General features: G+C 35.5%; 1 protein-coding gene across 9 annotated transcripts in view; it reads left to right on the top strand.

The window, feature by feature from the left end:
• The window catches only part of PCNX1 (pecanex 1), a 90011-nt gene that overhangs the window by 32995 nt on the left and 40490 nt on the right, over positions 1–16526 (top strand). For 4 of the 9 annotated variants that reach the window (XM_039705576.1, XM_039705568.1, XM_039705569.1 and 1 more), the window contains exons 8-13: positions 2894–3072; positions 10099–10189; positions 11861–11918; positions 14174–14391; positions 15470–15623; positions 16448–16480. In XM_039705576.1, coding sequence (XP_039561510.1) covers positions 2894–3072; positions 10099–10189; positions 11861–11918; positions 14174–14391; positions 15470–15623; positions 16448–16480 — 733 coding nt within the window. The remainder of the gene's footprint in view (positions 1–2893; positions 3073–10098; positions 10190–11860; positions 11919–14173; positions 14392–15469; positions 15624–16447; positions 16481–16526) is intronic. The other 5 variants (XM_039705570.1, XM_039705573.1, XM_039705574.1 and 2 more) reach the window with 5 other exon arrangements.

Here is a 16526-nt window from a genome sequence, read left to right on the forward strand (position 1 = left end):
ATGTCATTTTAGATTTTTCTCTGTTAAGCTTTTGGTCTTGCTGAATGTAGAGTGTTCAGCTTCAAGCTAGTGATTTATTTAATAGTGAAGGATGGTAAGTTTGTCTTCTTTCAGATCACCTGGTTGCTTTCACTTGCCTCTGTCTTCTTTTTTCTTTTTTTTTTTTTTTTTGGTAAAGGAGGATAGTTCAGCTTTGTGTATTGCAGCATAAGTGGCTATGCAAAGTAATGAAAGCTCCTTGACTGTGTATTAGTTAGAAAATAGTGTTTTCTTTCTTGTCGGTATAGAGTAAGGAAAATACAAAGACTCCGTGTTAAACTGTCGTTGACAGTGGCTTCATTTCCACATGCTAGTGCAGTCATTAAGGTTCCCAGGTCTTAAGCTCGACTTCAGTGAGAGACTATGAAGTAACTTTGTGAATCATGAATTTCACATTGTGAAGTGGGAGTAACTCTTTAATCAGACAAGATGTTCAATGGTAAAAAAGCAGATTAAACATTCTAGCCTTGTATTTCCTCTAAGCACCTTTGTTATCTTAATTTGTTCTATTCTAAATTAAAAACCACCCAAAACTGCTCACTGTTCTTTCTGTAACATAATGACATACATTATCAAAAATGCTTTATAATATAAACATATTCAGAATTGAATACTTGTACTGACATCATGCCTGTATACTGTTGGTGAGCTGCCCCAGTCTAGTTTTTGATATTGCTAAGCCATGACTTCAGATATTAAACTTCTAAGAGTATTAGATTTACTAATCTTTAGTTGCCCTGATGTTACGTGTTTCTTATTCTTGTCAGCAAAACTTTAATCTCTAATCTTCTGACTCTTGTCATAAAATTGTATGTTGGGGGAATGTTCTCTAGGACCTGTTGAGTTAAACCTGATTTCTTTTTTGATTTCCTGTCCATCATTGCAATTACTTTTCACTTCCACTGTGAAATATTTAGTGAAAGAGACAGTGACATTATATATGAGTGTCTTTGGCAGTGGTAGACAAGTCAAACCTGGTCTAGTAAATTCTGTTGGTTTGATGCTAAATTACTCACAAGATTATTTTGCCTGGTAACCTAAAAAAACAAACTCAAAATGCACCATAAAACACCATCCACCCCTGCTTTTGTCCTGTCTAAATGTCAAGTGTGTTGGGCACTTCAAAAATAAGTGTTCATTGGTGTCCCATGTAGTCAATGGTGTATGCATGTGTGTAAGTGACTGTATGAAACAGAATTTTACTATTAAAATAATCAGGGAGAGAATAAGCTGGGGTTTTTTGCAATTGGTTGACATCAGTATTTTTGTGGGATTTTTTAATTGTGACAGATGTGGATAATATGCAAAGACCAGCTGTGTATATACACCTCTTGACATGTACCTGCTGTTTATGGCAAGGCAGTATTGTTTAGCACTGGTTTGGTGTTGCTTAAGGAAGGCAGTGAAGGTTGGCACATCCGTGGACTTCCTTAGGACTTTTGTTGCTGCATAGCTCACTGCAAACCTCATGTACTGCAGCAAATCCTGAATTTAAATTTCAGATGAAAATGTTAGAACACAGTAAATTATGAGTTGCAGTTCTTTTCTTCCTGAGCTGTGTGCATGTCTGCATTATTTTGCATGAGCTTTTCTTAACACCTATTCTTATATCCATATTTTGTTTTCCAGTGATGCTCTAACAAAAGAACTGAAAAGTAGATGATGTAGAAAATACTGTTAAAAGCAAGTACATCAGATATAACCCTTCAACTCTTAGTAAGATCTTGTTTTTTTTAGTTGCCTCATTTGCCAACTCTAGCATCATGCTGTAAACAGTGAAGTGCTAAACCCAACAGGTGATACATAGTTTTTCAAAAGAGAGTGTTTAAGCTATTTTCCAGTCTTTAAAATACAAAATCTAAGATAATGCTTTAGCTAATGAATGTATAATGTAACTTCTTTAAATCCACAAAATGAAGGATAATAAAACCACTGCTCTTGCAAAGATGGTATAATATAACTGTAAACATAATGTACTCTGACACTGTCATACCTAATATTAAACAGGCTATTAAAACAATCTAACTTTTGTAAATAGTTTTATTAAGTTAATTTTGCAATTGAAGTCTGTGAAGAGGAGAATTAACATTTTTTTAAACATTATTTGCTCATGGTTATGAGAAATGTACAAATATCTCTGAAAGCCAGGTTGACTTTTAAAACCTGTGTTTTGGTGGTTCATAAAGCTTTTGCTATAACTTCAAAATAACTTCAGAATCAACTTTACTTTTACAATTAATAACTTTGTATAGAGAGTCTTAATATCTTCAAAATAATTCTGAATCCAAACATATTACTTCAGTTATCTACAGGGTCTGTGGTATCCTGTGGCTATTAACAAAGCTTAAAGATGTTTTCTAGTTAGTGTGAATTAATAATAAGAAAGGTGATGTCTTGGTGACTAGGAAAAAAGCCCTAAACAGCTGATCAGGTCATACTTGAATAAACAAAAAGGACTCCAGTGATTGTGAGAAGACTGGAATAGTCAGTAGTAAATATAGGTGATACCTTGGGTTAGTCTGTAGTTAAACTAACTGGCAGTAATTTGCTTTTACACCCACAAATTAAGGTGCAGAATATACCTGTTGGGTGACTTGGGGAGATCTTAGAAAGCAATATTGTTTCTAAGAAGTTGACAGGAACAGTATCTCTCTAGATTACTGCTGTAACTAGGGCCTAAATACTCTGTTACATAGAATGTAGGGATTACTTTAACCCTAACTGTTGGCTGCTTAACGCTACTATTTTAAAAAAAAAATGTTCCCCTTTAAACTGAAAAATCTTGTTTTGCTTCACTTCTGGCTCTTTTTCACTTCTTCCTGGTAATGTGTCCCCAATGCGTGTTTTCTCGTAGCCTTCAAGATGGTCAGCAAGGCCAGCAGTGCTCCTCCCAGGTCAGAGTGCAGTCCTGCCCCCCTTCCCAGGCAGCTGTGCCCGGCGCTAGCGCCTCCTTGCTGGTGAGAAATGGGAGTGTCCACTTAGAAGCATCACATGCCACTGCATCTGCTGTAGGCAGTTTGCACGATGAACTTGGTATGCAGGCCTTATGTAACCTTGGTGACATGGAAGTTTTAATACGGCAGATTTATTGGTAATAATGCACTGAAAATCAGCTAACCTGAGCGTTGTTTCTGAATCTTATAGGTGTGTTTCTAGGAAGGCTATATTGCTCAATCACCTTTCCAGGCAGTTTCGCTAACGAATGCATGATGGGAAATAAGGAGTTATAGGTACAAGTAATGAGGGTGTGAGAGCTTTCTTGATTTGAGCAATGTAACACATTTAATGAACCTTTCCTATGGTCCTGCAGGCAATTGAGCAGAGATGGAGACTTTGGGAATCTTCTGGTTTCTGAAAAAAAACCAACTTCTTATGGCTCCTAAGAATTCTTGATCTTACCTTTTTTAGATGAGTTGTTTAGCTGCTGTTCAAAAAAGAAATACTTCTGTAAATGAATGCTTTGTTTTGAATGTACACCTTAATTTAGGAGCTTGGTATTGGAATTAAATGTGGACTCTTCCGTATATTGAATGTCATCATTTTATGGAGTTTTATAGTGTCTTCCTAGTTCTTCATGGTCCATTTTATGTGGTATTCTTGATTATTAACTTCTTAATTAACTTCTATGCAACTAATAAAATTGCTTGGAAGAAGTTAAGATGGTCTTAATAAATGACTGATCTGCCACATAGTGCAGGGACAGGTTTGGACAAATTCCCAGCAGGGATCTTTGCAGCTAACTATACGTGGCCTGAATTACTTATTCCTTCATCATTAATATGTAACTCTTCCTTGAATTATTAAAATGGGCATCTTGAGCACTGACAATTATTAGTGATGGAATTTTGAGCAGCTGTCAGCTCTAAGAACCTAAAAGTACAGGTTTGATCGGAACACTGATAAAACATGTCTTTCAGACCATTGTGTAATCCAGGACTAAAAGATAAATGAGTTGTCTCTTACCCCACTAGAATTGACTCCATGGATTGAGAGTCTGTGCTAATCCTTTAAACGTGAGTTTGAGTCTTCATTCTTCTGCGTCATCTAGTGTAGTATAAGGAAAAATGGAATATAAGCAAAACTGAAAATGACCTTTACCTACTCTGAGATGTTTTATAAGACTTAACTACAAATGCAGTAAATACACATGATCTCATTATCTAACAATTTTTGTTGTAGATTCTGTTGCTTTACTGTTTTCTAGATAGAAGTGTTATTGTTTCAATCTCAGTGCTTGAGTCTCTCAACTATGAAAACTTGTTACATGAAACACATTTTTAATTTAATTTGGGCTCTTATTTAATATTCAAAAAGAAGATATTTGAAATATAACTCTGAAATTGTTATAGTGGTTATTTCTGTCCAAGTTTAATGCTGAGCTATATTCTTGAGGCCGCCATTAATTATTTGAAAGATTTGGTTCATCTTACCCAAAACAGGCAGTTGAGTTCTGTAGTATTTGTCATTTAATATGCAATCTAGGTCTATGTTATTTAAGAGCTTGTATTATTTGCTATGGCAGAAACCAAAGTAGATCATGTATAAAATTCAACATGGCAGTCAGACTCTCTAAAAAGGCATATTCGTTGTATTTTTTGTGCATTGGAGTCTTCAGAAATTCATGAGACTTGATTCTTCTGAAACTTTACCTGTACTGTACAGTTATATGAGACATCATGTTCTCTTTGGGAGGCACAAAACTTCTGGTATCTGCTAGATAGAAATCTGATGTATAACAGGGATTTGTTTCCTGTTTTGAGACTCTGAGCATCTAGTTTAGAATCCTTTGAGAAAAAGGAGCTATTATAGGCAGGATCTTCTTGTGTTATTTTAGGAAAACCAAGTTTTCTAGTTTGTGTAGCAGGTTTTGTGGAACAGGTGCTATCTTTTGTTAAGAGTAAAATAGTTGGCAAAATGGTGCAAGCTTTTGTGTGTATGATTCCTTTATCTGGCGTGACAAGAAAGTATCTTTCCTTATAAGTGGTATGTGGTTTATTTGGGGTTTTTTGTCGTTTTTTGGGGTTTTTTTTTAACCCTCAGTCAGGGATGAGATAACACTATTTTTCCATTGAGTCTAAGCAAAATAACTTACAGTGAAAGATGACCCAGTTTGTCTGTGGTTTGGGTTGGGAGAAGGTTGTAGTTTGTTTTTCCCTTGATCAGCATCAGAACAAAAGTAAAAGTGATGAAGGAGCTATGACCAGTTCTTTGTTGCTGTGGAAATCATAGTGACTGCCCAGGACAAAAAAAAAAAAAAAAAAAAAAAAAAGAGATACATGGGAACAAAACCTGGTTTACTCCATCTGGAAATACCAGTGACAAACATAGATGGGGTTATATATCTCTGTACAGTGCATAGAAGAGTTTCTTTTGTTAATTGAAATCCTCTTGGAAAGGCAAACAGGGCACGTATTCATTTACTGTAAAAGCCCTCACATATAGGGCTCATATTTTCCTTTACTAGTGCACTTGTACATTTTTTCTATTCGTGTTGATGTCAAGCTGTAGCACTTAATAAGACACACAATTTTTGGTTTCGTTTGCGTTAAAGTTTCTTTTCTATTAATTTGATTCTGGTGGCTTATTTTACCTAGGATGAGCCTCACTGTATTACACCTGTCCCACATCCAGTGTGGTGATGATACAGTTATAGTTAACTGGACATTGCTCTGGGAGTAAGGCAAGAGATGCTTTGAGGCATTATCTTGAGTCTTCCAGGTTCAAAGTAGGAAGATTTTTATCAGTTATGCTGTTGGAAGGTTGACGGGGGAAAAACTTGAAAGGATGAAAAAGGAGCTTGATGTGGAGTGGTAAATATGAAGTAAATCATAGAAGGAATGCAGGAATGAAAGGAAACTAAATGCCATGATTATAGGCAGGATTGCTATAATACAAATCTCAAAAGCAACAAAACATGTGCCATGACTTAAGTGAATGACAGTTTTCAGAGAGAGTGTGGCAGTAGTGATTCGTTTTGTTCTAATAGCTGATTGTTTAGACAGGTAGGTAGGATTTTTCAGCCCTTGCAGTGAAGATTGATTAAATTCAAATTGGAATTTGTCAAGTAGTTAGGAATCCAAGTACTGAGTTAGTAGAACAGATGGCCAGTGTCTGAAGCTGGGGTGAAATAACAGACTTGTGTCCTTGGCTAGATGATTTTTTAAAATGGCTTTTGTGCTTAAAGAGAACTGCTCATCTAGAGTTTTACAAGACAGTTATGGTGGTATGGTGGATTTCTGGTTGTATTGTTTATATAACAAGCAATAACCTTTCAGATTTAAGTATTTTAATTTATGAAGGCAGTTAAATGATTTTGAACATCGAAACTTTTATGTAAAGAAAGATGGACATATACACTGGGTATTTATTAGATTAAAACCAATTTAGAAGCACTCACTCAGTACCTTTTGATAATTCAATATATGTAAGTTATTTGGCATGGATGTGGGAGCATGTTCAAAGGTCTATATGGAAAATAAATATTCACTTCCCATTACTCCTGTGGAAAATATCCATTTTGTAGTCTGGAATATGGGGTAATAGGTACGTTACTGTTTTGGCAAACTTCCTGTAGGAACAAAAAATGAACTACTTTGAAGTGTTCTAACTGAAAACATGGATGCCTTCATACCTTAGCTAACGGGAAAATTTTGACCTTTGGAAATAAAACTCCTAGCAGTCTACCAAGTAGTCAAATTCTGATGACTTCGGTTTTGCTAACTATTTAAAAAAAACTGACTGAAGCAGTAAACAAATATATCTTGATCTAATGGTGATGTAATTTCATTATGTCAGTAAGCCTTTGCATGTGAACTAGTCTAAGTGGTTTGAAAAAAAGTAGTATGTATTGGATGTAAAAATGGGAAGCACATTGAAAATAACTTAGCTGAGAAAACCATCAGAGCACCATTTTAGTTAAATTCTGAGCCACTTGAATCTTCCAGGTTTTGTTTGTGTAAGCTCATCAGCCTGTTGCTGTTGTCTGTTGATGCCCTTTACTGTGGGAATATGAGTTTGTACAGTGTGAACTGTTACATGGTTGTTTCTGGATGTGGTGATGAGATATTTTGGTCTTTTGGAACAAGGAAACTTGCTTCAAAGAGCAAGTTTTATCTTCTCTCCATGTTAGAACTAAGATGTATTTTGGATTTGTGTGCTTGAGTATCACAGTGTCTTGGTTTGTTATTGTAACCTGGTCCAAATAGAATATGTTTGGGCGACTTTAATTTGCTCTTTTTTTGTGTGTTTGTGTGCAGAGAAGTTAGACTTTTATGTTGACTGGGCAGACATGCTATTGATCATATTTCTTGATTTGCAACATAATTTTAGAGTCTCCCATTTGTTCACAGCTTGATAAAACTATAGGCTTTAGAGAGAGAAAATCCATTCTTAAGCTTATGCAATGTGGTGCTGTTCCAAGTATCCCACGGAGAATGCTGTGGGAGACAAGAATGAGAAAGAGTCTCTAGAAATGCTAGGTATATCCATATGTATTGAATCTTGAGTATTGAAATTCTTTGTTAGAATTTATGTACTGTGAGGAAGCTGTTCCCATCTCACAGAGTTTAAAAATTAAGGATTTTGGAGCTCATTTTATTATCTCCAGTCAGACTTTGGAGTTTGTGTCACCAATAGCAATGAACAGTCCTGTCAAGTTTTCTACTGAGATGAGTTGAGGCTTTTCTGAAAAATCTTTTTATTTAAACCAACCAACCAAAAAACACCAACAGAAAGACAACAAGAAAACCAAATCAAAAACAGCAAAAGAAAAACAAAAAAGGGGGCAGAAAAAGATTTTGAATTAATGAGAAGCTGTGCTGTGCTTGCCAGGGAGCTAAGTTTCAATGGAGGGCCTCTTTAAATAGGTGGGTGAATTGCAAGCATGACATATCCTGAGTCCATTTTGTAGTTTGTGTATAAACAGTGGGAATTAAGTGTTCTGTTTGTTTGCTACCTCTGTTATTCAGTTTTGTTATATCCCACTGCAGCAGTGCAGTACTTAGAGCAGCAATATAAATGCAGTAAATTTTGATAGATTCCAAGTTGGGTGACAAGGAATTGAAAAATTGTAATAGTTCAGTAAACTTCCTGAAATAAATACCTGATGTGTTTTCCTCGGCCCAAGGGAAGGGGAAGTTGCATGTCCAAGTAGTATATTCTAACTTCTGTGACTAGAATTTCATTAAGTTAAAAATTAAAAAGTTTAATTTCCAGGATCTCTATTCAGTAATGCAAAACCGTGAAGAACTTAACCCAAACTTCCTTTTTTTTAAGGGCTGCTTGCCCAGGAGATTTTTCCATAATAATTAATGCACATTCTTGTCCTGAATAGAGCCTGAAGTGTATTTGTATTGTCCAGTATCTCCATGTTTGCTCTTGAAACTTTTTTATTGATGCAGTTAATAAATATACCTTTGTAACCAAGGTTTTTTTTTAGTTGTGGGAAGATTCCCCGTGTTATCTACTAGTTTAAATTTTAAGCTTGAGTTTTAACTGTGTACTATACACTGGATTGAAAAACCAAAAGATAATCAGCTAACGCACTTCATTAAAATCTTACCTAATGAAGAAGAAGCTCTAACAAGTGAGCTTTGTACTTAGGTCTGTGGCAGATGTAATTGAATATTGAGAGAGAGGTGCTGTGCATGCCATTTGTGCCTCCTGAGCTATGTAGGGGACTGTCTTTGTCACAATGGTGGCTCTGAGCACAGCTGTGCTGTTTCCCTGGTTGGTCTGAAGTGCTCCCTCTGAGGGTAGAAAGCTTTAGGAAGATATTTTCAGTATACCAGTTCTTTTTCTTCGTTTCACTGGTTGTAAGCATCTAGTTTGAGGGATTTAACCTGCTAAGATTCAAATGCTTCTGAATCAAACTTAAATGTCTATGGGTCTCAAGAGAAGCTGCTGCAGGATGATATTGTGTTTAAAAATATTCAAAATCCATGTTATTAGCCAGATGTGCTCTCACAGGAATGGGAAAGATTGGAAGCTCTGATTTTGTTAGGTATTTCTGGGGGGATTGCTTGATATCTTATCAGCAGAAGGAAAAGCTGCAAGACATACAGATGAGAGGTGTATACGGTTTTTCTTCACGTGCTCCCAAGTGGGATTTTTTCTTTTGTTTATATAAGCTAATATTGGAATATTGCATGTTTTGCATCATGACTTAAGAAGGGTTTTAGGCTAGAAGAGATGGAGAAGTTGGCAGATGATTTCATATGAGATCAGTTTCAAAATCAGGTTCTCTGCATTCAGAGCTGAAATATATTGAACCTGGCCTTCAGGGAAAATGAAAATGCTTATCTCTCTGATCAGGCCAATGTTGGGAGGAGGGTACTGTGAAAACATATTTGAGTAAGGTAATTTATCATTTGAGTTATAATCTGTGGCTGCTTTTTAAAATTATGTATTTTGGAAGTAAGTCCAAATGGTTTATCTAAGATGTTGGTTTGCAGTCATTTATTCTTACACTGAAGCATTTGTTTCTAGCTTGTAGAATAAATCTCTGCCGCACATTCCTTTTTTGAGTTTCCTGAGTTAACTTGGGAAGCATCTCTCACCACTTCTTTCAGTCTCTGTGTTTCTTTTCAAATAGACATGGGTGTCTCAAAAGATTTTTATACAGGATAATTGGGTTATGACTGCTGTAGCTAAACATTCTTAGATGCTGATAGTGAATGATTTACTGATAGTGCTGTTGGGGGTGGGAAAGAACTGAACAAGCTGCTCACTGCAAATTTTTCATGTGGTTATTCTCTAAGGGGAAAAAAAAGGCTTACATTGTCTTTATGTTGTGTTAATGGTGGCATCTTGTAAATACAAACTCTTTAATTCAGCACTGCAGTTACAGTACATATGTTACATAAAATGGTACAAAAGACAGCTGTGTAGCTAATGTCTGTCCTGGTGACACATTCATGACTAATCACATTTTATATTTTGACACTGATGTAAATTCAGATGTTTGAATTGATCTCTATAGTAAGTTAATGAATAGAAGCTGCTGCCAATGGGATGAAACATGAGGAAATGTTGACCTGCTTTTGACCTTTTCTTTAATAGGTAAGTTCAGTTCTACGCTCTACGAGACAGGGGGCTGCGACATGTCGCTTGTGAACTTTGAGCCAGCTGCAAGAAGAGCATCCAACATCTGGTGTGTGTGAAGGCCAGTCAAGAGTGATGATTCTTGTCTTACTGCAATCCAATCTTTTATTTTAATTTTAAAAGGTTATTTAGTATGGACTACCAAAAAAATAAATACAATCTATTAACCATATACTTTTACTTTTGTGACCCAAGTAATTTTTACTTGAAGATGACATTAAGTTAAATATTGCCTCAGAAAATGAGTACTACTACACTTCCAAACTGAAAACTTGACAAATGCATTTTTTGTTGGCTTATAGAAAGTCTTTGTTAAAGAATTTAACCCATTTCTGAGAAAGTTAGGTGACTGTTTACCATTATGGCTATTGAACTTCCAGTTGTGAAGCCATTGTAAACTGATAAATTTATTCTCAAGTTTGTAGATGGCATTAAACAGTAAATGGAAGTGTTAACATGCCTGAGATTAAAATTTGACTTGCAGCTGAAATAGCCAGCTACATACTGGAAAGTTCATCTGCTGTTGGAAAGATGCCCTTTCTTTCTCTGAAGGGATAGGAGGCAGAAGAAAGGAAAGTAACTCAAAACCTCCTGTGGCTTCCCACCTGCCCCCAATCTACTCACTATGTAGAAGTGCTCTGAAGCTACTGTATCATGCTGAATGCTGTAATTCATACTACATGTAGGTGGAATTGCTCTTGGAATTATGGAGTAATGAGTATAAAACATCCAATCTTCAAATCTTTCTTGTGAGGGTATGCAAATGCTTTTTGTAGAATTGGACTTTGACAAAAAGTTCTGGATTCCTTCCACAAAGCTGCCAATCCCTGCCTCTACTGCTTGCATGTTCCAGATGCAATGGCTTTGCTGATGGCTGCTGTTATGAAGTTGAATGTGCTAATGGAAGGAACAGACTGGCCACTTCAGATAATCAGATCTCGGCTGTAGAGAGTACTTGAGTTTGAGTGAAGTAAAGTTGATAACAAAGAATGTTTTTATCTTAAGGCAAGGAACTGAAGGAAAGTTGCATAAATTTGATACAAGTCTTACAACCATGTGATTTACATGGAAAACAAACACCCAAAAGCTATCCAAAATTGGGGAAAAAAGCAATGGTTGGATATGGACTCTCATACAGTAAGAGAAATTTCTCTTCATCTCTAATGATTGGAAATTGCAAAGTAATTTTGCTCTTCTTACCAGAGGTTTAACTTTAAGTTTTTCAAAAGCGGTTTCAGTAGCTCATTTTACTTGTGCTAAGTATGTACTATTTTTGGCAGTTTTGGGATCTTGATAAAAACAGCATAGAATTACGAGAAACTGCATGTGAACACCTAGCAGCCTCTGCACTTCTTTAGAGATGTGATGTACTTTACAAATCAGTAGCTAACAGCTTATAAATTTTTTGTTTTTCAAGTGGAATAATGGCTATCATTGTAGTTCTTTTTAGACCATTTAGGGACTGGGTGTTGAGAAAATGATAAGTGTAAGATTAAAGAGTCTCCTGGCTTACTATAGCTGTGGAATGCACCACAATACATGACCACAATACATGAGACTAAGTGGCTGCTTGCATTTATAAGTGAATAAAGGAAAAACTTAAAGATACTTAACTAAAATTCACACGGTATCAAAATTAATTTGGGACACTAGAAAATTAGCATGACCTGTTGAAATAAAATGTAGTTTATAATCTGAAGTATTTTCCCTGTTCTTATAGTGACACGGACTCTCACGTATCGAGTTCTACCTCAGTTCGCTTTTATCCACATGATCTAGTAAGTTCTTCTTACTTATTTTTAAAGCATGCAAAGAATCAGAAGACTATCCAACTTTATAGCACTGATTAATCATTCTGTGTGGTAGTACTCTGTTCTTATGAAAGAATTTTGTCTGGATTAATGAAGAGGAAGTATTTAGTATTGTAGTGTCTTCATATGTACATATAAATTAATCTTCTTGCATAGCACTTTAAAACTTAGTTGGTTTTCTCTGATCTAAAACCTAGCAATTTTAAAACAGTCATAGAAGTTGTTCTAAGATACCTTATAAAAGTTTGCAAAGATAATGTGTACAATTTGGACAGTTTTCCTTCTGTTTGTTACTGAGGTTAGCAGGCAGCAGAAAGACTAAATGTAGTATTCTGACCAAAAGACACTTCACTTGAGTAATTTCCCTGAAAGGAATTTAGAAATCTGTCATTGGAGTCTGCTGTAAAAAAATTAAGTTTATATGCAATAAGTGGTTGGCAAAACAAAGCAGAAGCCTACACTGTTTTATACTGCAAATAGCTTTATAATTCCTTAGTTTTATGATCTAAAAGCTTTTGCAGTATTGTCAAGTCCAGGCATACCCATACTCTTAATTCTGAAATCATATTATGTTCCGAGAACAGTGCAAAAGGGCACGATTCTTAAGCTGGCAAACCAAGGAGAAGTATGTTGAAGTACAACAAGATATAATGATATAATCAAGAGGGAGAATGAAACACAGCTTTAGGATTTGGCAGAGGAGCAAGAGACCTCCATTTGCTGCCTCTGACCATGCTTTTGATCAAGAAAGTGCTTTTTAAACTTGGTGTCTGCTTGAGGAACTTGCTTTGCTTTTCGCAGTGCCCCTCAAACATGTGGCCTTCAGAAAAGAGGCTGCATTACCTCTTCTGTGTTCTTGGTTTGCTAGTGTAGTCCCAATGGAGGGAATGATTCTGTTTTAAGGCAAATCTGTGACTGTAAAAACTCAGCCCACGCACCTAAATAGAAATTTCCACTGAAATTTATTATTAGTGCCATGCATTAGTTATGCTGGTTCTGCCTTTTAAGAAATGAAGTTTTTAAAAAATTGTCAGAAAAGGATCTGTTTTCTGAAACAGTTTACCTTAAATATTATGGTTTGTGTTTTTGAAATGCCTTTAGAAAGGGAGTGTTCCTGTTGTTATGCTGGTTCTACCTTTTAAGAAATGAAGTTTTTAGAAAATTGTCAAAAAAGGATCTGTTTTCTGACACAGCTTTACCTTAAATATTATGGTTTGTGTTTTTGAAATGCCTTTAGAAAGGGAGTGTTCCTGTTTGGTTTTTCATTCATATTTTTCTAGGAAGGAGAAGCTGGCTAAGCTTCTGATGATATAAGGCGTGGTGAAAAAAAATTATATAAATTAAGAAATTGGATGTTAAACTTAGATGATTGTAGGGAAAAAGCCCCTCTAAACATTAAACCTGTAGTTTTGACACTTGGTGGTGACATGAGTATTGAAGTTTTACTCTTTGCCTTACACATTTGTGAAGCTTTTTCATTAAAGGACATTTTAACAATTATATTGCCACAGAATAAAGGGCAGTACATCAAGATGTTTCTCGACCTGTTAGAAACTGGATTAGGCTATACAATATGTACTATAGTATCTTATTAGCATCAAGTACTCTCCTTTAGTATCTTTCATGGTTGTTAGTATTATTGTGATTTTCATGAGGACTCTAAACAAACTATAAAATAAGTAATAGTCAGCCATAAATCGTACTTGACTGTTTAGGGCAGAGGTTTTTCTTTTGTTCATTTCTGAGTGTATTCTGGATTCAGTGAGTTTGAATTTGACTGCTGGTACACGAGTGTGTTGCTTTGTCATGCAAAAAGAACCATTCAGCATGGGTTTGCATGCAGATTAGCTGACTATAAGAAATGTGTTGTAATTGTTTTAAATTAATAATTGGATTATTCTTGTAGTGTATGTTGCCCATGTATCAGTTTACTTGTCTTCAAATTTGAAGTTTTCAGAATAAATGGGTTATGTGCTTAGAAGATGCATTCATTTGAAATAAGGCATATACTGAAATGGCAGAGTTGTTGTATGCAAACTGTTATTGCTGCTAGTCCTATTCATGTGCTGTAATAAGGACAGAAAAAGTAAGTAGAAGCCTGTGACATGTGATTCCTCAAAAGTGAAATGAAAGAGTTCTAGCAATTTTCTTTAAAGCAGTATTCTGTATATATACAGTGATGGGATATAAAGGAGTTTTTGTTAATACTAACTTTCTTTTAGCTTTCTCTTCCTCAGATCAGGTTGAACAGGCTGCTAACAATGGACACAGATCTGTTGGAGCAGCAAGATATTGACCTGAGCCCTGACCTTCAGGACCACATGCAGCCTCAAGAGGAAGCAGCTCAAAAAGTCAAGCAGTACTACCGCTTTTGGATCCTGCCTAAACTTTGGATTAGCATCAATTTTGATAGATTAACTCTTCTGGCTTTATTTGATAGGTGAGATCCTTGTATGTTGCCAGACCTCAGAAAACAAAGATGGAAACAGTTACTAAACTGTAATAGAGATAAAATTATCCTTAGAGAATGATACTTATTTACTGTACTCTGAAAAATGAAAGAATAGTACTGTATGTAGTTTTTCTAAAATAATGGAGGCTACTCTCATTTTCTTCTGTAGCAATCAAAAAAGGAAACAGAAAACCAACCCTCACTTTGCCTGCATGGGGCAGTAACATATTTGAATGATCAAACAGAAAGATTCATTGCCAATCGTTAAAGCTAGAGTATAGCCTTCTCCAGAAATTAATTAAAGGGTCTACAATCTGGTATGCACTTAGTCTTTTGGTAAACGGAAAGAATTTGCTGCTGTTCCAAAGCATCTTTTTGAAGAATCGTTTAATACTGTGACTTCTTGTCCCTGTACATTTACCTAGAGGAATAAAATTAAGGTGATCCACCAGTTATCAGCTTTTGGAATATGCAGAGTATTTATATTTTGGTAATGAACCTCCTTGAAATAAACAGGATAGTAATGATTCTGTCCAGGGAGGAATACTCATAACTCTGTTCCAAAGCATTAACAATATCATAGGGATTTATCTGTATTCCATTTGGCATATCTGACACAAGCAAGAGTATTTTTAATTTCTTCATTAGAAAATCATGAATGACAGATTATATATACAGGTAAGTTATCATACTTGTGTTTTTTCTTAGGCTTATCATCATCTTGGATAGGCTTTGAATATAGATTTATGTTACAGACATGCTTCTGGTGGAACATTTGAATTATTTCTAAAATTATCTGCTCAAATTATCTTCTGCTGTTTAAAGTAAAATTCCATAAGATACTAACTGCTTTCAGCTGTCATTGAAATCCTGGTAGCTCCTAGCTTTGCTAAAGGACAGTGTGCTAGTACACTGTAGAAGTTCAAATTTATTCTTAACTACTTTGCTACCAGTAGCATAATCCTTGTTAATTTTTGACTCTAAGTGTTCTTTCACAGCTTTTTCTAGACATAGTTAGCTTTAAATTCCTTTTTTTTTCTTTTTTTTTTCTCTCCCTTTGAAACAGGAATCGTGAGATCCTTGAGAACGTATTAGCTGTCATCCTAGCTATTCTAGTTGCATTTCTGGGCTCTGTACTTCTAATAGAGGGCTTTTTCAAGGATATTTGGGTCTTCCAGTTTTGCCTGGTCATAGCCAGTTGCCAGTACTCACTGTTGAAGGTATTTTAATTTCTCTTTACTTTCTGCAAGCAATAGATGTACATGCAGTTGGGTTATGGCTTTAAGGAAAAATATGCATGCTTATAATTTATAGAGAAATGAGTAAACTTGGCCTTATGGGAAGTTTGAATATATGCAGTTGGGTGTTGCAGGTTAGTTATGGCTTTAAGGAAAAATGTGCATGCTTATCATTTATAGAGAAATGAGTAAACTTGGCCTTATGGGAAGTTTAATAGATGGTAATGCAAGGGCACATCACTAGAATGATTCTACATTTGCTCGTTAAACAATCCTTTATTTATTGTTCTCATGCATTTTTTTGGTGCATGAAGAAGAGCACATTCTTACTTGTTGAAAACCAACTACAAACTGAACTTGAAGTTTTATTGATTAGGTTTTTAATTTTCTGTCACATCTACAACTCAGAGCATTCTTAGGAGGCAATTATATCTAAACGTATTTTTAATCAGATAATTAATTTTTGTTTGACTGATAATGGTTTATTGTAATCTAAGAATGATCGTTTATTTCTTGACTGTTAGGATGGAAATTAGATTTAAAGTTCCTGATGCTGTTGAAAAACAGTAAAAATCCTGAAAATAAGGGGCTTGGGGATTTTTTTAGAATTGTGGTTATAGACATCTACTCTTTGAGTAGATTTAATGGTTTACGACATTGTGATATAAAGGCTGTGATGTGGCTTGACAACTGTAAAATTAATTGTAGAGATTGTTAAAGGAGCTTTAACCAAGATGATGTCCGTAGGGATGTGAACAGACTTATCTGTAGATTGGGTAACTTTCCTCTTTTTATTTTGGTTTCAGAGCGTTCAGCCAGATTCTTCTTCCCCCCGACATGTAAGTCATGGGCATGTGCCACTGTACTAACCCTGCAGATGCAGAA

Source organism: Passer montanus, unplaced genomic scaffold, assembly GCF_014805655.1.
Source record: "Passer montanus isolate IOZ18808 unplaced genomic scaffold, ASM1480565v1 scaffold18, whole genome shotgun sequence".
NCBI lineage: Eukaryota > Metazoa > Chordata > Aves > Passeriformes > Passeridae > Passer > Passer montanus.